We start from the raw sequence: 22,144 nt of genomic DNA on the forward strand, positions 1-22,144 counted from the left end.
GCCAGGTTGGATGGAGCTCTGAGCAACCTGGGCTGGTGGAAGATGTCCCTGCCCATGGCTGGGGGTTGGAACCAGATGATCTATGCCTTCCAACCCAAACCATTCTATGATATAAGGAAGAGATTTTTTACACCGAGGGTGGTGAAGCACTGGAACAGGTTGCCCAGGGAGATGATCGATGCCCTGTGACCCTGGAAACATTCCAGGCCGGGCTGGACGGGGCTCTGAGCAGCCTGACCCAGGTGAAGCTGTCCCTGCTCACTGCAGGGGGGTTGGGCTGGATGGCCTCTGAAGGACCCTCCCAACCCAAACCACTCTGATTCTACGATTCTTTACTTCTCCCAAGGAGGGCGAACCTTCTCCCAACTCTGCGAACGCGCAGCAGCACCTGGCGTGGGCAGGACCGCACCACCCACGGCAGGGCCACCCCGGCCACCGCGTCACCCCCACATCGCCTCAACACCTTTGCCTCCCGAGGCCAAAGGCGGCTGCGGGGTGACCGGCAACACGGCAGCCGGCCCAGCGGAGAGGGGACGAGCGACCCCAACCCGACTGCGAGACAGGCGGGAACGATGACAGAGAATACCGGGTCCGCTGCGGCCGCTCCCGCTGCCCTCACACCCGCACCCTCACGCCGTCCTTCTCCGGCAGGCCCTGGCGCCACTGGCCCCCCTCCGGGCCGGCGGCCGACCTCGGCATCCCGGAGCGCTTCTCCACGGCTGGCGGCCCGGGGAAGGGGGGGGCACAGCGGGCCGCGCTCCCCTCCGCCGCCGCCGCCGCCGCTCCCGCCGAAGGCCCGCGGGCAGCCGGGGCCGTCGCGCTGCCGCCCCCCCCGCTGCCAGGGCGAGGCTCTTCCCGCGCCAGACGCGGGCGGGCGGGCGCATCGTCGTGACGTCATCGGGGGCGGGGCCAGCGGGAGCGGAGGTAACGGCGGGCGGGGGGACGAGCGACGTGACGCGGCGGGGGCTTGGGGGTTGCTGCTGCCGCCGGTGCCCGTGGTGCCGCTGCCCTCAGGCCTTGTCGAGCTTGGGAGCGGCCCCTCCTCCTGTCCCGGGGCTCCGTCCCGTCCCGGAGAAGCGGCCGCTTGTCTGGGCCTGTTCAGTCAGTGCGGGGTGGCTGTGGTAGCTCAGGCTTTGCCCGGGCCCGCTGTCCCTGGCAGCGAGGCGTGGGGGGCTCAGGCTGAGGTGAAGGATTCGGTTACGTGATGAACGTTCTGGGTTATTTCTTTAAGAGGAGGGAGGATTCTCCTGACGGCAGCTGGTACCAGGCCGTTACAGAACTGTCAGGCTGGCTCTGTGCTGCCACCCGTGTAAATACGTAAATCTCTTTAAAAATCTCATTAAAGCTGTGAATTCAGAAAGATTTAAAGCTATGAGTCTCCTTAAAGATATGAATTTGGAAAGATTTAAATGTCCTTGAAGCTATGAATTCAGAAATTGCGTACTGGGAGGGTCAATTCCACTACCTAATTAAAGAGGATTTAAAACATTTATTTACTTAATGGAGTCTTTGTTGTGGTCCTTCATTTTCAGACAATTTCTTGTCTCTTTTCTGTGCGATTAATGTGGAAGCGTGACTTTTCTCACTAAATCAGAAGCTCATTCCTCCTTGTTAGCGTGAGGAGTTTTACCTTCACTATATCTTTAATTTAAATGTGTGCTTCTGAATCACAGAATGTTCGGGGTCGGAAGGGACCTCTGTGGGTCACCCAGTCCAACCCCCCTGCCAAAGCAGGGTCACCCAGAGCAGGCTGCACAGGACCGTGGCCAGGTGGGTCTTGAGTATCTCCAGAGAATCAGTCCATCTTTCTGTTTAGACTAATATGCAAGTAACACTATGCTTGTAATTGTTCTACCATTACTACCAACCCATGCAGAAGTCACATGTTCCTCCTTGCCAATGATTTTGCTGGTCATAAGGACTGAAGCTGTTGGTTTGACTTGAAGTAGCGTCAGTTTCCCTGCAAGCTCAGAGATCAGGCAGAACATCTGTATAAACTGGGATGTTTTGGTTCAGTCTGTCTTGGCATCGGGTTAGTAGATAGAGCCATTCAGAAATACACCATCCTGGTGTGATGCAAACAGAGCAATTCATCCTCTCCTCTTTTTTTCCACAACGTAGTTCTGCTTAGAGAGTTCCCTTCATCATGTGCGTAGATGAAAGGTGCGTTGCAAAACTTAATTTGTTTACAGATGCTGTATTACTGTCTGTAGATCGGTGCTTACGGGTATGCTTTAATAATAATTTTCTTTGTTCTTGTGTATTTTCTCAGTGCCAGGACTGTTTGTTTGTTTTTTGTGCTCTAGATGCCGTTGTCAGACTCGGTCACTACTTGTCTTTCTCCACCTGTGCATTATGTGATTTGCAGACTTGGATTTGAGAAAAAAGACACCTATGATATCAGTAATATTTTGTCTGAGAACGGTGAAGTACGTTGGCAGGCTGTTGCAGAGCATGTGTGTTACCTTGAATCAGGTTGGTGTGTACTTGCTGTAGCAGTGATACGTTCAAGGCTGATGCAGAATCTCAGTACAGTTCATAGCAATCCTAGCTTAGTTATAATATTTTATTTCAGCACAGCATTAGCTTTGCTGCGGATTAGAGTATGCATAGTTCATATCTACAATGAGCTTTAAGTTTTTCATCCGTGTTTGGTTATTGCTGGCTTCTAAGATTCACACAATCTGTGCTGCATGAGTAGCTGCTCCTTTGCTTCCTCATTCATCTTGGTTCCCAGCTTCATGTGCCAATTCTGCTTCTCTCCTACCTCTTAATTGCTTTCTTCTGTGTTCTTTATATTCCTTTTGCAGTAAATTTAAAACATTTTGGGGCCATCAGTCTTTCTGCTGTTGCTTCTGGTTTTGTTTCCCCAACTTTAGCCTGTACAGAAGTACTGTTTGGTTTCCCTTCTGGATGTAGAACAGTTTATAATTGTTTTTTGCCAAAACTAGGTATTTATGCCCTGACGAACTCACTGAATTTGCCAAATTGCATCATGCAAGGTCTGTTTTTAATTTCCAGAGATCATAGAAGTGATACATGTTTCTGCCTCAAGCAATATCTTTCAGTAAATCAAAAGAATTTATTTTCCTGTAGAAGTATCCCACCAACGAAGAGCAGTGGTACCACTCTGTAGGGTACCACATCCATCTGCACTCTTTAAAGGGTGTCAGTGGTGCAATCTGACTGGTCTCTCTGAGCCTGCACTGGCTTCCAGCTTGATTGTGTCAAATTCATGTACTCTAGTAGGTTCTTCCCATTTCAACAAAACCAGAAAATAATAATCCTCTTCCATATTTTCTTGCATTAAGTTGTTTTTTTTTAATTTGGAGAAGGTACTCGATCTTACCTGATTTCACACTGGACTTTTACTTTTCTATATGTTATCTGTGTGGACTTTTGGACAGTAAATTCTAGTGTGTTAGTCATGCTAAAATATTCTGGATAAAATTCTTCATGCTCTGTATGTACACAAGCCGTAGCAGGTTTTACTTCTTGTGAGTTTTAAAGTATTGGACGTTTGGGAAGTTTGGTGCTCTAATCACCTTCTGTTTTTCAATTTAAGATCAAAGTGTGGATTATATCAGAAGCATACGATCATTCGGACCTGTATGTGAATGTGTTAATTTGCACTTCCAGTCTCTGCCCAAGGAGCAATTTGTGGTTCAGTATGCAGTATGGTTCCGCTGGACAAACTACACAGAGGTGTGGAAACATCTGTCGACAATTTGTATTTTGGCACATGAACCCTTTGTGGAAGCTTAGTGTAAGAACACACAAGAGATGCCAGTGAAACAAAATACTTAGAATTTGTAACTGATTGTCGTGCTCTGATACGTAGTTGCTTCTAATTTTCCTGACTGTAATTAGATTTTATGTAATTTATCACAAAGAGAACATGGGATGTTTTGGGCCTGTTCTAACTGAAGATGGTAGGGTTTTGCTTTTCTATACTCTGTGCTTAATGTCAAGTTATCAATATAAATTTTTATAAATGTGAGGCACCAGATACATTGCAACTAAAAATAAAGGAGGTGCTCTAGGGCGGTTTCTTTCCAGGCATCTACATTGTTATCTCCTTGGCATGGTTCTCTTTCTACGTTTGCATAGCGACTGTCACAGAGGAATATTTATGTCTCTCTGTGCTTTTGACAATTTGGTTTCTCCTTCTGAATATTTAACACAACATTCTTCCTCTCCCCATCATACAGTTGTTTCTTGAAGTATTTGATGTTCTACAAAGAACACAAACTACAGAAGTTGCTCTGGGCTTAATGAAACTAACGTCATGCTTGGAGCGAGCCTTGGGTGATGTAAGTGCCAGCATGAGGAGTCTGTTGCAGATTTGGTTTTATAAGATGGGAGTGAGCTCTTGGATTTAATTGCATGTTGAAAAAGTGAGATTACCCTGTGCTGCAGTAGTACAGAAATAGCCCAGCTGCATTTTGAGTTGGACAGATATTCTTTTCTGGATCCAGTTGTGCTAACAGAAACATCTTCTGGGTTCCTTTCACGTGTGCTGGTAGAGTTGCTTGTGTGAGTGCTGTTGCTAACCAATTTAATTAAAAAAGAGCACAGTTTGCTTAATCAGTGTACATATTGTAGGTCTTTGTTATTCTAATTTATTTAACTGAAACAGGGGGCAGCACACCTTCCACAGAAGATGTGATGATGTAGTGACTTCTGTGAGGAGAGGCAGAAGCACGCAGCTGGAAGTGGGCTGCTAGGTAAACTCTTTCCTCAGAGCTGTGTTCACAGATCATACGTCTGCTTAAATGCTTCAACACGAGTCTTGTGCTGCAAACACAGCTAGAAGTCAGCTAACAACTTAAATTTTTGACCTAACTGATCAGCTGGAGAGATCTGGGATCCATCCTGTAGTCCTGAACGTTTGCCTTGTTTACACATTCCCTCTTTCCTTTACCTGGTAGTAGCTGGTAAAAGTATGCACTTGTTAAGTTTGAAGAGTAAAACTGCAGGAGTTCCGTAGCCAGCATGAGGCAAGGAGTGCATACGTGGTACGGCTTAGGCTTAGGAATTCTGATCGGTATTAAGAAACTTGTACTGTAAATCCTTTTTGATGGAATGTGAATTAGGCTGTGGTTCAGCATTTGGTGATAGCACTGCTGAGGTTTGTTCAACTCATCTCTGCAGCCATATGCCTTGTTTGCTGGTTTTCTCTACGTTAAGTGAGTGCAAATATTTGAAGACCTAGTAGCAAGCTAGAGTGATGAACTGGTCCAGGTACCTTTCCACCTTTATCCCTACCCCCATTTTTGTTTTTCAGCTGGATCAGTTCCTTCATCTTCTTCACTGCGTGACCACACAGACAGATGCCACCACTACTTATGGGCAAGCAGGCTAGGGAGAAGGGACCAGCAGTTGTTTTAAGAGTCTGTGCTGCTGGGGTCTGTTGCCCACAGATAAGATAGAGTAGCTGCTTGTTAAATCTCTGTGAGGAGCTCTGGAGCAGGAAATGCCAGAGAAAGAGCGATGGGCTAATTCACACCTAGACAAACCAATTTGCCCAAGTGGTAAATTTTGAAGTAATGAAAAATTACCAAAGACTGGAAAGAAACGTCAGGGAGAATACAAGAATGGAAGGCTTCACAGCAATTGAGACTAGAGGTGCTGAGATTGCCTAGCTGGGATAAAATCTAGTTTAAGGAACAGCCAGAATTGGAAGACAAACCACAAGTGTCCTTCCTTAACAGTGACAGACCCTGTTCTTCTAGATTCTAGATTTCTAGGGTAAGAGCGAAGTTTGGTGTCCTGGGTAGAGTTTATTCCTGTAATTACGTGTTCTTCTTGTGCTTTACTTTTTTTTTAATTTGGAAGAGAAGAGCAGTATGTGTACAGACACTGTGAAAAGCCTAACTGTGGGAACGTTAAGTAGGATATCCACTCTTTCCTGATACATTCTGTAAATTCTCATTTGTCATGAAATTACAGAATTTAAAGCCTTTTTAAGGATTTGGTGGGTTTTGTTTGGCTAGTGTTTTTACAATAGTGAAAATGGTTAGTAGGTGAAAGTCAAGTTGTGTGTTTGAAATACAAAGAAGTGTACTGAATTACTTATCTGTTTTACATTTTTTTAATAGGTATATTTGCTGATTGGTAAAGATTGCCCTTTCCTTCTAAGAGACTTGCTTGCTTCTCAGCAGCTTGCAGTTGTCTTTGGACAAGCTGTAGTAAGTGCATAGTTATGAAATAAGTAATAAATAGTGAGCTGGTTTTCTTCATGCCAAATGGCAGTTTTCCAAGCATAGCCTTTGCCTGCACTGAAGAAGAGTGTGCACATTCTGTAACATATTGGAAGAACTTTAATTTTATACAAGTTACAGTCTGGGGGGATATATGGCAAAAACAGTGAATATTATAAATGGAAATATTTTTTAAGGCAAGCTCATGAATTCTTACTTGCTTTTCTACATGAAAAACCTACATATGTAAGATTTCACATATCTGTCAAGGGGGTGAGCAAGCTGCAGAGTTGCCTGCTTCTTTCTGAGTTGCACCACTTGCAAATACTCATCCTGCGCTGGCTGTTCCTGACAAGCTGTGTTCCCCTTTGCCACCGCTGCAGTACGATGCTTCATCACATCTACCACACTAGGCTTTTTCAAAATAGAGGAAACTGATTTGTTGATCCCCACGTTGGAAAACATAATAAAAACAAAATTCTGATGAAATTCCCACTTGTGTAAACAGAGTAGGTTGTCTTTCTCATACAGTTCTACAAATGTAAATTCTTTGTTAGGATAAAGTGTTGGAAGGAAACTGTAGAAGCTTGCATTGTTAGCTGATCTAGTAATGTTATAAGGATTATTTCTTAAATTTTGAAGGCAATTGGAATAGTTCAACTCTTACAGTTAAAAAATTGGGAAAAAATCCCTTTTTGTTTGGCAGTAATCTGGGAATACAGCTTTGAATGCAAACTCTGCATTTGATGTTAATTTGTATTAAATTATGGCGGATTTATGCTGCCGGAAGTAAGGGCTATACTTCATCTCATTTGTTTTCCTGTCATAACTGTTTGGAATGTCTAACAACTAGTTTTGTCCTTCCCCTATTATGTTCTGTAGCATGTACAAGTCAGCTGAAAGATTTCCTTTCAGAGAATACTGGGAATTGCAGATAATGAGTTGCCATTATTGTGACGAGCTGTGGCCAGTTGTTTTGGCAGTAGACATTGTAGTTTCTCAGTAACTTCTGAAATTTTTTCTCAGGAAAAGATACAAGGTAATAAACAATGGATTTCTTCATTTAGTAATCAGTTTGTTTATTAATTAGATGAATGTACTGAGGGTGTTCATTGGATCTCCGTATGGTCTGAATCTTCGGAATGTTTTGTGGCATGGGTTTGCATCCCCACAAGAAATTCCTGCAAAGTAAGTTGCCCAAATGAATCTCATTTTCTTACCAGACTCGAGAGTGCTTGAAAAGCTGTTAGTAAAACTTACTGCTCTTAATGAAAAAAATTAAAAAAAAAAAGTCCAAAGGCCTCTGGCAGTGTCCTGACAGTTTTTCTCTGCTGCTGCTTTTGGGAAGGGATTTCCTTAGAATACTTCAGCCCTTATAAAGCTGGTCAGTTTTATGATCAGTGGTTTTTTTTTACTAGCAGGAAAAGCAAAACAGCTTAAAGTCTTTTTTAGAAACCTGGTTTCTTGTATGTCAGGGCAGTCAGTAATAGCTTGGAACAGAAGGCAGAGGAATGGGGTAGGAGGAGGAGCAACAGCAGCCTATGTAGAATACAGTGATGCTTTTTTCATCATTGTACACTTTTTTTTCATGCTTGTGAATTCACTTAATTATTAAGTGCCCCTGCTCAAAAGAGATGGGGAGCATAGATTTTGGATGCTCTTTCAAAGAGCAGAAACCTCCTCTGACCCCATCCCATAAATGTTGATTCTTTGCAAAAGATGTAGTTGTACAAGCTTTTCTAATATATTGTGGTATTCTCCCTAGATACTGTGCTATGCTGCTTTTTTTGACTGCAGGATTGGGTCAGTTGTTACAGACGTATCTTCTGCAAACTAAATGCATTTTAGTACATCGACCTTATGTGGTCTTCGTTAGCTTAGAGGAGCTTGATGCATTTCCAGGCAAGTATTTAACTTTAGTAAATTTTTACTGTACTGTATTTGTTATTGTTTCATTGTCCGAAAGTGCTGTTGGAAATAGGGCGTTTTCCACAGTTTGGAGATTGAATCTTATCTAAGATACCTGTGTACACTCTCATTAGGTGAATCAATCATGCTTCTAGGACAACTTTTTAATATGTTGGCAGTTCCACTGGCTATTGAATCAAAAAGTACAGCATTCTAAAATAATTGTAACACATTGAAACCTGTAACGTTACTGCTTCTAAAGGAAGCACATTACTGCATGTTCCAGTTTTTTGATGGTGGATGTCATTTCATGTAACAGTTGCCTAGTTTGCCTTTACAACATGTAATTCTTTCCAAAGTCAGTGGGTTCCAGCTGAGGGGGGTCCCTGCGTCTTGCAGGGAAGGTAGAGCTGAAACAGTAAAGCATGGTGACACATCTTCAGTACACTGATAGGAAGGACCTGAAGTGTCTGATTAAAATCTTCTCATCTCCCTAGCTACACACCTTATTTGGTTTATTCCTACTATTTTTAAAGCAACAACAGCGTATGGGGAATCTTGGTATCAGTGGTGGTCGTGGTCCGATTGTGCTACGTAATCAGTTTGCCAGTGGCACATCTGTTCACGGAACTGAGACAGAGCTTTTGGGAATCAAATCAAGCTGATAACGCTCCAATCATCATGTAGTATAAATCCTATAGCTATTGAGTTGCTTCAGAAAAACACCTACTGTGATCAAATGGCATTTGCCATTTTAAGCTTTCTCTTGGATAGGGTATTTATAACGTGAATTCATAGGCGTGAGTTTCGTTATATGGTGTCATTGAAGTATCAGGTTTTAGTTTGTTATGCTAAATGTCAGCACAGAAAATTGACAAAGTAGGGACAAAGTTCTCGTGGTTAAATGTTCATATGACTGTACTGATTCTTACTGAGTTAAAAGGATTAATATATAACACTTTTTTTAAGTATTTGAAGTGGAGAACAACTCAACAGAAGCTGGGTCCAGTTGCTGTGTAGTCTTTTAGTCTCAATAAAAAGCAACCACAACTTTTTAACTGTTTTTACTCTGTAATTTTATATTATCACTAAAAATGTAATCTTACAAACTCAGTTTCTGATCTTAAATATGATTTTCATTGTACTTGCATAGTTAAATTGAATAACTTTCAATCCTCCCTTTACAAATGGTGAAATAATCTTATATTTTCAGGGAAATATTAAGAATGAATTAGTAAACAGTAGATTGTATGTAGTTTATCAGTGTTTTGCTAATTTGCAGATGTTAATCATGAAGCACTTTCCATAGCTGAAGAGCTAGTAAAACTGTCCAGTTTTGTATTAAAAACAATGTTACCATTTTGGATGGCTGCCTTAACAGCTTTCAAGCAAAACAGGTAATAGTAGATTTTTTTCAAAATTATTTTTATATAATATAAAAAGAATAAATTCTATATTTGTGGAATAATAGCAGCATTTGTAGATTCCAAAGCTTTTTGCTAAATCTGTTGCTTAACAGCATACAGTTATGCATTGTTACAGTGATCTCTCAGAAAGTTTGTGGACTTGCTAGTTTATTCCATGCCAGCTAGGGTTATAAACTATATTTTGAAACCTAAAAACAACTATTGTAGATGTAGCCAAAACGGAGAGCTTTATAAAGCAAGTGGAAACAAATCTTCAGATATTAACATGTGGAGTTAAAAAAAAAATTAAAAATGCATTGTTTTGTTTTCCTCTCCCATGCTCCACCTTTTTGTAAGTTATTCGCATCTCTTAGCTGGTTTGAATTTGGTGGTCAGCTGCTGTTGGGCACAGGTGGTCATTTATTCTTAGTTTACAAAGTGCGTTGCAAAGGAGTTTTGGTCTGGGTTGTTTGACCTGAGAGTGTAACTCCGACATGCCTCTGATCTGCGTTTGGGCCGTTTGGATTATATTTATAAGGAGGGAAAACCCCTTTGGGTATCTCTGTTGTTTTTTCAGGTATGCTGACTGTGTGATTCTCTTGCTCCCTCAGCTGGAAGTTGGACTTCGATTGCTCTTCACAGCCACTAATAAGTGTCCAAATCGATTGCTGACAGCTGAGGTAAAATTTCTGTCTAAAGTCAGCTATGATTTAGTGCTAACAATGTTTGCAAAATAGTTACTCTGGAAGCATAGCTCCTAAACATTTACAGATTTTCCCCCAAAATTTTTCAATCAGCTGTGGAGCATTATTTACAAGTTCCCAGTATAGTTTCATGAATGCCTCTTATCTTTTTGAAAAGATGTCTGCCAGTAAAAGAGGTCTGAAAAAATACCTGAAGGTTAGTGTTCAGAAACAGGAGTTTAGTGTGGAAAATCGATCATGTCGTATTTATTTTAAAAAACTTGGCACAAAATCCAGTAGTCCCTTTTTTACATTTGTAAGTGTTTGGGGTTTTTTTTTCTGGTATTCATGCACCTCTGGTATCTCATGCAAATGAATGAATATAAGTTTGGTATGCATGTCTAGTTAACTGTTTTAATTTAAAAATCAAATAATATTGTCTTTTGTTCTAGCCTTCTGCTCTCTACACCACTTTCGATGAGGTACTTGTGATTTTTTTTTTTTATATATATCAATGCCAGAATTTAAGCACATGCATGTTTCCCGTTACTAGAAACCAGAAAGCACTTTCTTGTGTTCGATGAGACATTATTTCTAATTTTTCTGCAATTAGAAGGTGATGGACAGTAAACTTTTAACTTGGAATCCCCCAGATAAGTATCAAAATTAATACAAATTTTAATGAACAGACTTTAATTTCTTCTAAATGTTTTTATCTTGAAATTCTTCATCTCACAGAAACATTCTGTCATTTTTCCTAGATTCAGTTATTCCAAATAAATATAAATCAACATTGCTAGCAGAAATCCTTAATTTTTCAACTCTCTTGAATTATCTCAAATTGTCTGTCAGAAGTAATTAGGCACCTTGATTCTTGAGTGGCAGAAGTAATTGCTTAAAATTAGGGACACTAATTACTTTAGTTGGTGTTTTTTTCTTTGATTGTTTGGCTTTCAATATTAAGTTTCTATTGAAATTACTTTTTTCTAGATGCTAGCAAAGCATTTGGACAATGAAGAAGTCAACCAGCTTCCTACAGTTCTTGAGGAACCTGCCATGGTAAGTGTTATGAAAGGTTTTTTTGGGTTTTTTTTTTTTCTTGTTGTTTTGGTTTTTAAATGTAGTAGTATATTTATGATCATGCCTAATACCCATTTATTTCACATAGCTTATCTCCAGCAGCTTAGAATCAGAAGCAGGTTACCCTTTTTCATTGTGAAGGATACAAAGTAGTACCCGACAGGCTGTGTTGGATTAGGATATAAGACTGTCTTACTTTCTGAAATAAAGAAGTCTTGGAGATAGTTCTCTTTAGACTTCAGAAGATCAGCTGCACGGAGCACAAGAAGAACTGATGCCTTCTACAGAGAAAATTGAAACTTATTTCTGATTGCTTCTGGGACACATCTGACACTACGCGGGCAGCTGGCACAAAAACATAGCTGCAAACCTACCAGAGCCCATCCTGCATCTTGCCACCCAAACAGATGGTGAACACAAAATCTGGGGCTGTTGGATTTAGAGGCCTTTGGGGACTCTAGGGGAGACCTGAGTTGATCGTCCTGTTGCCAGAGGTGGTGGGGCTGTGGAGGACTTGGGACACAAAGCCAAAGGAAATCTGTTGTTACATCTCACGAAACAGCATGTGTGTTAGCTTTGCATTTCCTCAGAAGCTACCAGGATGGAAGAGTTGCCCTTTCCTTTTTTTGCTACCAGCATAGTTGGCATTGTTTTTTCTGACCGTCAAAATGCCGCTTTCTCATGGACGTGGTCACATAGCTATGTTTCAGAGGTATTCTATACACTGAATATATTCTAGTCTATGTGAATGCACGTAGAATAAATTCTTTACACTTGGTGTGTGTTTCCACAGGAATTCCTTTGGGATTTCTTGAACCACCAGGAGGGTCCACGTATAAGAGATCGTTTAAGCCATGGAGAGATCAACCTAAAAGCATTTCCAAGGGAAGTAGCTAATCAGATAGTTGCATTTGCAATTACTTTGCTCTGCAGATTCTCAGATGAGGACATCCCTTTTAAGGTAGGGATCAATAGTACACTCTCGGAAGATTTTTTTCAGTTCTTTTGAATACCAAATCTGATTTTAGAGTCTTATGAGCGAATCTTTCTCGACATCGGCTTTTTGTGGAAATGAAGTATTCCTCCAAGTAAAAAATTGTGAAAGTATGTTTTTTCTAGTTTTGTAGTGAAAGAAATACAGAAAGTTTTCCAAAAGATTACCCTTTATTACTGTACCTTAATTTGTTTGCTTACCACTACTTGTTCACATGGCTGATCCATAAATTGTAGTGATTCCACTTAATTTTATTTGTCAAATTGTATCAATACCTAGCCTGTTTATCTGCTGAATTATCAGAAAGATATGTAGAACAGCTGTAACTTAGCCACTGATGTATGTAACATTGGAGACTTTCTTTCTCTCTGAGGCATTATAAATCATGGTGGCTCACTAATGGAGATGTGATTTGTATCCACACTGTACTGTGAATTTGTGAATATTTTTTGTCTAGCAGTAGATATTTCGCAACATGAGCAATTATTATATTTAATCCACCAAATTTCCTGTTAATAGATGGGATTACTTCTTTCAATATCATACAGCAACCTTTGAGATAAATCTTCTGTTTATTAGTTGCAGCTCTTATATTGCATGCTGCTGCATGAAGAGAATACTTGGTTGCTTTTCTCACAGCTGCTGTCAGGTTTCATAATTAAAATGTGGCAAAAAAATTAAGCTTTAAACACTCACTGTGCTGATTACTGCTTTCAGCGCTCAGACATTTGGAAGTCTGTATTGGCTTCAGTGCTGTAGGTGGCTTGTATAAAATAAAGTATAAATCTAGGTCTGCATGCGATTATGACAGGTGAAAGAACTCTTGCGTATTGTCTATGGTTTTGCAAATCAGGAACACGTGGTCATAAAGCCACTGATGAACTGTGCACGTTGCTACCGTTCTCGATTTCATCCAATTTCCCGACTCAAGAAACAGGTAAGTACTTCCAACTTGAAAACATTTCAGTCCTTAAAATTGTGAATCCTTAAATTTGGTTGAATTGTTGTCTTTGTGCTTGGATTGTCCTAAAAAGTTAAAATCTTACATATTTTTTTAAAGAGCTTTTAGTTTTTTCTTTTTGGAATTTACAGTTGCTAAAATGAGATGTAATTAAGTGCACTCCGTCTGTTGATGTAGCTGGTGCTATGTTTGTGCTCTAGATCACTCAGTAGTTTTATTCTTACCCGAATGTTTGCTGTTCTGTAGTTTTCTCAGTCTCCTTGTGCTTCCTTATGACAGGAAGGCAGTTTGGTCATGTCTCTAGGAATCTTGGATTAGGCTAGAACTAAGGTTTTCACTGTGTGAAAGCCAGCTGGTGAAGATTCTGTCATTGTAGCAAAATGTACTTTGAAGTGCTGCGGTAGTTCTCCGGTGATCGGTTTATGAGTTGTTGAACTGCATGAAGATGTTCCTCTATTGATTTCAGATGGCAGGAGACATGCTTAGTAGTTTTCATTTTCAACAACATCCAGACCGTATGTTACAGAAGTTATGTTAGTTATTTTTTTATATTAAAAATAATGAAAAAAAGGATAGTAAATTGGTTTATTCAGGTGATATTTTAGCATGAAAATGTACATCAAGACTTTTTGCTCTAATATAAACCTTAACAAGTAATGTTGGCTTACACAGTCATGACTGCTGAAAAAGTAACTTGCTACCTATTGCGTTTTTTTCTAAAATAGACACTAAGAAAAGTAAAATGTGTTGTCCAGTCTCTCAAAGGCTACACTTTACCTAACATTTTTCATTATACATTTCTGAGGTGCTGGGATGTATGAAGAGCATTCACTTATGGCCTGAATTGCCAACAGTGCCTGAGGAACACGTTCGAACAATTAAAGGGTATGTACATGCTTTTAAAAAAAAGATAGTTCTCAAAATAGTTATGGAATCATAAGTATAGAGTCACAGAATGGTTTGTGTTGGGAGGGACCTGACAGATCACCTCGTTCCACGCCCCCTGCCATGGGCACGGACCTCTTCCACCAGCCTGGGGTGCTCCCAGCCCCATCCAACCTGGCCTTGAACCCTGCCAGGGAGGAGGCAGCCACAGCTTCTGTGGGCAACCTGGGCCAGGGCCTCAACACCCTCAGAGTGAAGAACTTCTGCCTTATATCTAATCCAAATCTCCCCTCTTTCAGCTTGAAGCCATCACCCCTTGTCCTGTCACTCCCTGCCCTTGTCACAAGCCCCTCTCCAGCTCTCTCGCAGCCCCTCCAGGCACTGGCAGCTGCTCTAAGGTCACCCCAGAGCCTTCTCTTCCCCAGGCTGAGCAGCCCCAGCTCTCCCAGCCTTTCCTCCCAGCAGAGGGGTTCCAGCCCTCGGATCATTGCTGGGGCCTCCTCTGGCCCCGCTCGCACAGCTCCAGGTCTGTCCTGTGCTGAGGGCTCCAGAGCTGGACGCAGGACTCCCGGGGGGTCCAGCAGAGCGGGGCAGAGGGGCAGAATCCCCTCCCTCGCCCTGTGCCCACGCTGCTGGGGATGCAGCCCAGGGCATGGTTGGGCTTCCGGGCTATAAGCGCACACTGCTGGGTCATGTTGAGCTTCTCTTCAACCAGCACCCCAAGTCCTTCTCAGGGCTGCTCTCTGTCCATTCTGGGCCCAGCCTGTATTTGTGCTTTGGATTACCCCAAGCCATGCACAGGACCTTGCACTTGGCCTTGTTGAACTTCGTGAGGTTCGCACAGGCCCACCTCTCAAGCCTGTCTGGGTCACTCTGGATGGCATCCCTTCCCTCCAGCATGTCGACTGCACCACTCAGCTTGGTGTCGTTGGCAAAGTTGCTGAGGGTGCACTCGATCCCACTGTCCATGTTGCTGACAGAGATGTTAAACGGCGCTGGTCCCAACACCCACCCCTGAGGAGAGTCAATCGTCTCTGGTCTCCACAGTGAAGATTTGGGATGGTTAAATGTCTGTTCAAATACTTTTCTAGGAAGATGATAGGCACCAGAGGGGTTGTGAGAAGACCCCTTTGTGTTCTTTTTAGCTTCATCTGTCCTATAAACATCAGTACAGATACTATAAAAACTATGAACAGTGTGCTGACTTCAAGGGAATGAGAAGACATTTGAAACATACAACGGTATTAGTAACTCCATATTCTGTTTCTGAAGAGGTGCTGAAGAGATCTGAAGGGGCTGTTAGGAAGATAAACTAGAGCTTGAGTCCATCACAATTAAAACAAGATGATGGTTCACCAGACATAAAACAGAAAATAATGGCTTATTCTGAAAAGGGCTTGGTAACCAAATCAGTGGAAGACTTTACACGAGATGTTACTTAGAAAAAGAATGTAACATTCTCACGATATTTGAAAAGGAGGAAGTTATTAATGATATCACTGGAGGAAATTGTATTTGTTTAGAGCTGAGAGGTGAAAATTCAGTGCATCTGACACATAGTCAGTATGATGCAGCATTTTGGTGAATGAATAGAGGATTAAGAAGGAGGTTCAGAAGACTGCTGAGACTGAGAAAAGGTTGGTTTTAGTTGGAGAAAGAAGATGATGCTGATAAGGTGGAGGGAAAAGAACCACAATATCAGAGAGTGGGAGTGGACACTGAATACACTGCTATCAAAAAAATCTGCATCTTGTTATGTGCCATTTGATAAATAGCAAGTACTACGGAGTTTTATCATCTCAAAGGATATTTTTTTCTTTTGTTTTTAAGGTTGGAAGGAAATGCGGAAGCTAGTACTTTAATTTTGATGATATCTGAAATTATATCTCAGTTGCAGCAATATATGCCCCAGAATTGCTCTAGTTCAGATGATCCAGTCAATAGTGTTTTAACAGAGAGGTGAGTTTGATGTCCTCCCAGTTCCTGCTGTCAGCTTCTACATGCAGCCCATCACAAGAACTCAAACCTAAGTTACCAGTTTCCCTGGTTTTAGAACGATATTTGAGATGTCACAAGCGTTTTTCTAATGTTGGTGCTGATTTAAGCTAAAAATGTTAAGAATGCAGCTGAGCATCATCTTCAAAATGAAGATGAGACATTGTAGATTTGGAACATTATTGCAGTAGAGATTTTACTTGGAAATTAGCATGAGAAAAATAACCATTTTACTTTCAGACTGGGGAAGCAAAATGCTTTAAATTTAGGTACTGACTAAATCAAGTTGATTTTAGTCTGTTTTGTGTGCTAAAGCTGTGTCAGAAATTCATTTTAATATGCTTGGTGTCACCGCTGTGCGTGGCGTTTAAAATAGTAATATGCTGCTACATAGCTCTATTCTTAAGTGCTTTGGTATCAAGACTGTGAAACAGAACATACCTTGTTATGCTCGTCAGACTTGGGGGTATGTTAATTCCCATTATGTCTGACCTGGAATAATGATCAAAACAATTCGAGTCTGAATTGGCACTCTTGTAGCAGTCTTAAGAGTCCCATGACTGAATGAATATGTTGGAAAAAACCTCTCCTGATCAAACCCGTTAGGTGTGGGCAGGATAGTGCAGAGATGATGTCGCCTGTTGCTTTCCGTACGTAGCGTGCGTGCCTTCTGTTTCCTACCCGTCAATCTGCAATTTTCTCGTTTATGAAAAAGAAGCCTAATTACTAAAGTGTTAAACCATTTTGAAAGTTTTCTGCCTTCATCACTTTTAGTCATTAATGTTTTGCTGTCTCAGAGATAATTTGATTAAGAAACACTTCTATAGGAACAGAGTGTTCAAAGTGATGTGTGACACATTAGGCTGGCAGATTTAGAATATGACAGCAGGAAGATAATTGGGTGCTTTAACAAAGCATAGTCTGGCGTGGTGTTGATTAAAACAATGGCCTCACCACCTGCATTTTATGAAATGTGAAGTCTGCTTCTTGTTCTGCCCAGAAGAAAGACCACACACTGATGGTGGTACTAATTCATGCCGTTTGTTTCAGCGAGTTTTATTATGGTGGGTGCTAATTCATTGTGAATCGAACTACGGGGGGAGGCTTCAACCACAACCCTGCTGTGATTTGATGTGTGCAGTGTATCGCTTCAGCCAGGCAGTTTTGATTATTGTGGTTGTATTTCTTTGATCTGAAATGGGAAACATATTCGTAACCAGCAGCTTCGCATTTATATTCAGTAAAGTGCTGGAGAACAGTCAGTACGCCTATGACATAAATCCTTGCCTTCAGTCCTGAGGTAAGAGTAGTTTATTTCCAGATTTTCTGAGTTAAAATGTTATGAATCAAACAACACTGAATAGGATATATATCTCATATTAAACCCAGCGAACAAAAGATTGAAATTAACAGTTCCTTTTTGTTTTGGAGGCTGTTGATTGAGCTTTGTGATACGCATGTTTGCACACTCTATTCCCCGAGACCTGTTCTGGAAATACTGGTGGTACTCCGAAAAATAAGCACACAGTGCCATCGGGTGTCTGAACAAGTTATTGCCAGCGCTGAGCTGAGATACGAGCAGTGGATGAAGAAGACTCTGCGCTCTCGCCAGAGGGAGAACTACCTACGAATGTTGACCAGGTTGGCGGAGGGTTTTTTCTTTATTTGGGGTTAGCTTTATGAAGAGTGGCCGCACGCTGCTGTTGCTGGCGTTCAGTGGTTTGTCTTGGATGTTCGCCGTCAACAGTGTTTGTGGGTTCTTGTTAACAGTTTCCGAGTTAAGCATCAACCCAGATTTCTATTGTGTAGTAATATGGAAATAACAAGAAAATCTCAAATTGGAGAATAATTTAATGGGTATTTCTAGCATTGCTGGATTAATTCACTGTAAATTATAAGCTTTCAAATGAAAGTATCATTTAAATGTTTGATTGTATTTTTTAGTTGGTAGCTTTTCCTGTTAAAGCATATAAATGCAATTGAAATTTTATTTAAATGCAATAATTTAAACTTCTTTCGTGACTCTACCTACCTTAGTTCTGTTGCTTTTTACCATCATAGCTGGGTCAGCATCTTTATGGACAGAAGAAGATTGTTTAGTTTCCCATTAATTTTGTTCCTGTTAGCAAGTGTTTGTCAGTGATTTATGAATCTACTTTAAAACCTGGGAAAACTCCAAATATTATGTTTTTTTGGCCAGGTAGTGTTCCTAAAAAAGTGAACCATCTTATTTAAGAAACATAGCTTAAACTGACAACTGACAATACGTATTTGCGGTTCAGTTGAACTCCACTTTATTATCTATGGAGTAATGGATGCTGGTCAGGTTTCCTGTGGAATTTTCACTGTAAGTATTTCCCCTTTTCTCCTCTTTTTGAGGTTTCATAATTTATAGTCTTTGTTTATGGTTTTGGTATTTTCTCTGCTCTTCGCTGAACAACTTTTCATAGTTTTTGGTTCTATTTTTCCTCCTCACTATGCAATATCCAGATGTTTAGGGTGGATCCAGAAGTCTGAAGAGTTTTTTATATTATTTTTTTCTATTTAATTTGAGTTTAGGTTGTTTATTTAAAAAAAAATTGTGCTTATTTCTAGCATGAAGTTTTTGTCTCCGGTGTTACGGCTCGTCTTAGTGTTGGTTACTCTGGAACTAGTCAATGTCCATTTGGTTTGTAAGAAGAATCCTTTTGATTATCAGCAGTATCTAAAGTACGTATATAAGATTTACTTAATGAAAATAGGAAGTTGTACACATTCCTTTTTGGTCTGTAATATAAATCCTTTAGAGAAAAAAATAAAAAGGAACAGCATGACTTTTAGTACATTGTTGTCCTTCTTTCTATCATTACAGTCATCATTGTATCTCAGGCAACGTTCACTCAAGAACTAAAATAACTTAGTTGAAAATACATGGCCTAGTTATTCACATTTTAGATTTTTATTAGACTGCTCCTTAGTATAGATAATGATTGCACACTCAAAATATATATAAAAGCTGTATTTAATATACTGGTAATTTTATTCATGGTGTGTCAATTAACAGCTGGTTGGATATCAGCCACTGTGAAACACTTGACTGAGAAGGGAGAGGAAGTCATTTGGGGTAAACTCTATCGCACATTTTATCCCCACGTTCCTTCTATGGCAGCGTTTAATTGCAGTTCTGAAAATTGTCACTTGTTACTGTGAGACTGAGGGAGTGATTCTCTTCCAGAAGTAGAAGAAACCTTAATGTATTGATCGTCCTGAGGGAGATCTGGAAATCTGGAGACAGTAGGAGCTTTAGATCAGGCACTGAGATATTTTTCCTTACTACTTTTTTCTTTTAAAATCCTTTCATGTGTCTGTCTTCTTTGGTTTTATTTCTCGTAGGTTTTTGAAGTCAGTCTTGCAGTATACTGAGAACTTGGTGACGTACACAAGCCCCGAGAGAAACAAGTGGGATGAAACCATGGAGCTTACAAACAAGTCCTTGATGAAAATAAGGAAAATCAGTGACAGAAAGCTGATGTTAATGCAGCTAGCTACATAAATTAAATGGGTTTAAGATTATGTGGACATTATTATATCTTAAGAGTTCTGGAGTCCTCAAATTTGACAAGTCGAGTTCAAAGGCAAACTTCATCAGTCATTGTCAAATTTTGCATCCAAAATTTAGTCTTTTTCTTAGGAGGTGGCTGTTGAGATTGGAGTTGAACGGTCAAACTTCTGAAGAATGGACTGTTTGCCAAATCTGGTGAAGAAGATTTACTGTGAGCTAGATCAGGATGATGCGAGTTCTACTTTAAGTATATAGTGTGTGTTTTGTAGCTTGACTGTTTTCTTTTTTTGGTAGTTTTCTATTATACTGAAAATATGTAAGAAAATAGTGTGAATAAAAGCTCTGGAAAATTTTAAATCCAAAAGGTAACATTTTTTTATTTTGAAATATACTGGAAATAAGACACTGCTATCAACAGGTTAAGGAATGATGAATGTTCACCGTGAAGGAGTGCTCGTTGGCAGCTGTGGTTGTTGTTGCTAGTTCAGATGAGAGTCAGATCTTGCACTGAGGTAGAGCTGATAACACAGTAACCAGCTGTTTAGATACCAGGATTTAAAGGAGGCGGGGTGGAATAACGTTAGCACAATATGTGTGTCTGTTTTGTTTAATTTCATCTGCGCATTCTCAGTGTGTAGTTAGTTAGTGAGTTAATTTCATGCATATTAAATGTGAACACTGACATGCACATGCTCACAGACACATATTTATTGTGGTTCAAAAAGTTATCCTCTTGTTGCACACAACAGTCGTTTGAATAATTTCTTCTTTTCAAAATAAAGTCTTTCTCATTCACATAGAGTAGAATTTCAAAGGAATACATCAGTTAAGGAGCAGATTCACAGAAGACCACCAATCTCTATCCATTTGCTTTCTCCTGTGGAGAGTAAAAGCAGAGGGTAATGTCTGGAGAATGTTTGCCCCTACAAAGGATTAGAGATTCAAGTTGCATTTTAATAAGAATCTTTGCCGTGTTTCTTGACTGGAAATCACAGTAAGAGAAATTACAAGTTCAGTTTATTTGGTGTGGGGGATGGAAATAAACTAAGATCGTAAGATTGCTTCCTTTATGCTACTCCTGCAGTGTATGGTGTGTATTTGCAATGTAACTGTCACTTTCCAAGTTTTTTTTGTTACTATGGAGCTAAGTGATGTGAAGAAGCGTGAACTAGATAAAAAAGATTGAAACTAGAAATAGACAACAATGAATCAAATGCAGCGTATGAGCCACAGTCTGGAATTCCAGCTTTTTTTAAGGGCTGAGTTGGCAAATCCTAATTATATTTTTGAAGGCTTATTTTGTACCAATTGGCTTTGCTCAGAAACGTCAACTTCTGCTAACTGTAGCTTGGTGGTGGCGTTTATGATGACGCTTGCTTTGGTGGTGAGTATTATACTTAAGCTCTACATATTTATTGTAGGAAAGAAATCAAGAAATTAAAACACGGAGTCATGGTTTAAAAGTACATAAACAGCTGACACGCTTTCTCCTTTTGAAAATATGTTCCCGTACTAAAAAGCACCTTATAGACCGCAGACGTGTATTTTCAAAGACATGTGTGCTTCTTTTGTTCCTCTATTTAATCTTTGCTAAAATGATCTTGCATGCCATAGTCGTCATATGCTTTTACCCAAGGCGGAGCACGCTGACAGTTTCTCCTTTTCTAATTAGTGCCGTAGGTCTGATCTACTGCTTGAAGTCTGCAGTAAGAAACAGGGTGGATTTCTGGCCCTTTTGTCAAAGATGCTTTTCCAGTTTGTTTTTTCCTACTTTTGAAGCTCTCTGGTGGGAGCACTACTACGATCCATTGTTAGACAAATCTGGAACAGACTGGGACAATCCAATTTACTCTGACTTAATGCTGTCGTTTGCCAGTAGAGCTGCATGCGGGGCCTACAATTTTTTCCTGCTGTTAAAAGACTTGTAGAATAGAGCTGCAGAAGAAGTGTGTGTTCTGCAATGCACATTGAAGAACGAGTGGCAAGGGACATGGTTTTGTCCTTTATCAGTTACCTGAAACTACTTCTCCTCTTCAGTTATTCATCTTTGCCTTCTGTTTGGAGTCACTTTGAGTTTTAACATGTTAGAAAGAATCCTGACTCTGTCTCACTGTTAGGGGTTTGCGTGGCAAGGGTTTGGTAGCAGGGGTGGCTTCTGTGAGGAGCTGTGAGAAGCTCCCCCCATGTCTGATACAGCCAGTGCCAGCCCGCTCTAAGACGGACCTGCCGCTGGGCAAGGCCACGCCGATCAGCGACGGTGGTAGCGCCTCTGGGATAACATAGTTAAGAAGGGGAAGAAGAAAAACTCTGGGTGAGGTGGCAGTTAGAGGAGTGAGACAATGTGAGAGAAACAGCTATGCAGACACCATGGTCAGTGAAGGAGCGGGGGGAGGAGGTGCCCAAAAAGCCAGAGCAGAGAGCCTTCCCTTGCAGCTTGTGATGAAGACCATGGTGAGGCAGGCTGTTCCCCTGCAGCCCATGGAGGTCC

The 22,144-nt window shown here is 40.8% G+C and overlaps 1 protein-coding gene across 9 annotated transcripts; it reads left to right on the top strand.

Moving 5' to 3' along the window:
* The first annotated feature begins 903 nt into the window (after positions 1–903).
* Positions 904–19,989, top strand: ERMARD (ER membrane associated RNA degradation). Of its 9 annotated transcripts, XM_075411989.1 has the most exons (19): positions 909–924; positions 1,674–1,770; positions 2,307–2,475; positions 3,566–3,705; positions 4,212–4,313; positions 6,102–6,191; positions 7,294–7,391; positions 7,969–8,105; positions 9,394–9,508; positions 10,095–10,197; positions 10,653–10,682; positions 11,191–11,259; positions 12,074–12,241; positions 13,086–13,211; positions 14,041–14,120; positions 15,951–16,079; positions 17,547–17,756; positions 18,711–18,824; positions 19,488–19,986. In XM_075411989.1, the coding sequence occupies exons 2-19, from the start codon at positions 1,675–1,677 to the stop codon at positions 19,645–19,647; spliced, it is 2,136 nt and encodes a 711-aa protein (XP_075268104.1). In that variant the 5' UTR covers positions 909–924; position 1,674; the 3' UTR covers positions 19,648–19,986. The 9 variants fall into 9 exon arrangements, with proteins under 9 accessions (XP_075268111.1, XP_075268104.1, XP_075268105.1 ...); XM_075411996.1 differs by lacking the exon at positions 1,674–1,770 and having other exon boundaries at positions 904–924; XM_075411990.1 differs by lacking the exon at positions 909–924 and having other exon boundaries at positions 1,000–1,770; positions 13,128–13,211; positions 19,488–19,984.
* The last annotated feature ends 2,155 nt before the right edge of the window (positions 19,990–22,144 follow it).

Source organism: Opisthocomus hoazin, chromosome 2, assembly GCF_030867145.1.
Source record: "Opisthocomus hoazin isolate bOpiHoa1 chromosome 2, bOpiHoa1.hap1, whole genome shotgun sequence".
NCBI lineage: Eukaryota > Metazoa > Chordata > Aves > Opisthocomiformes > Opisthocomidae > Opisthocomus > Opisthocomus hoazin.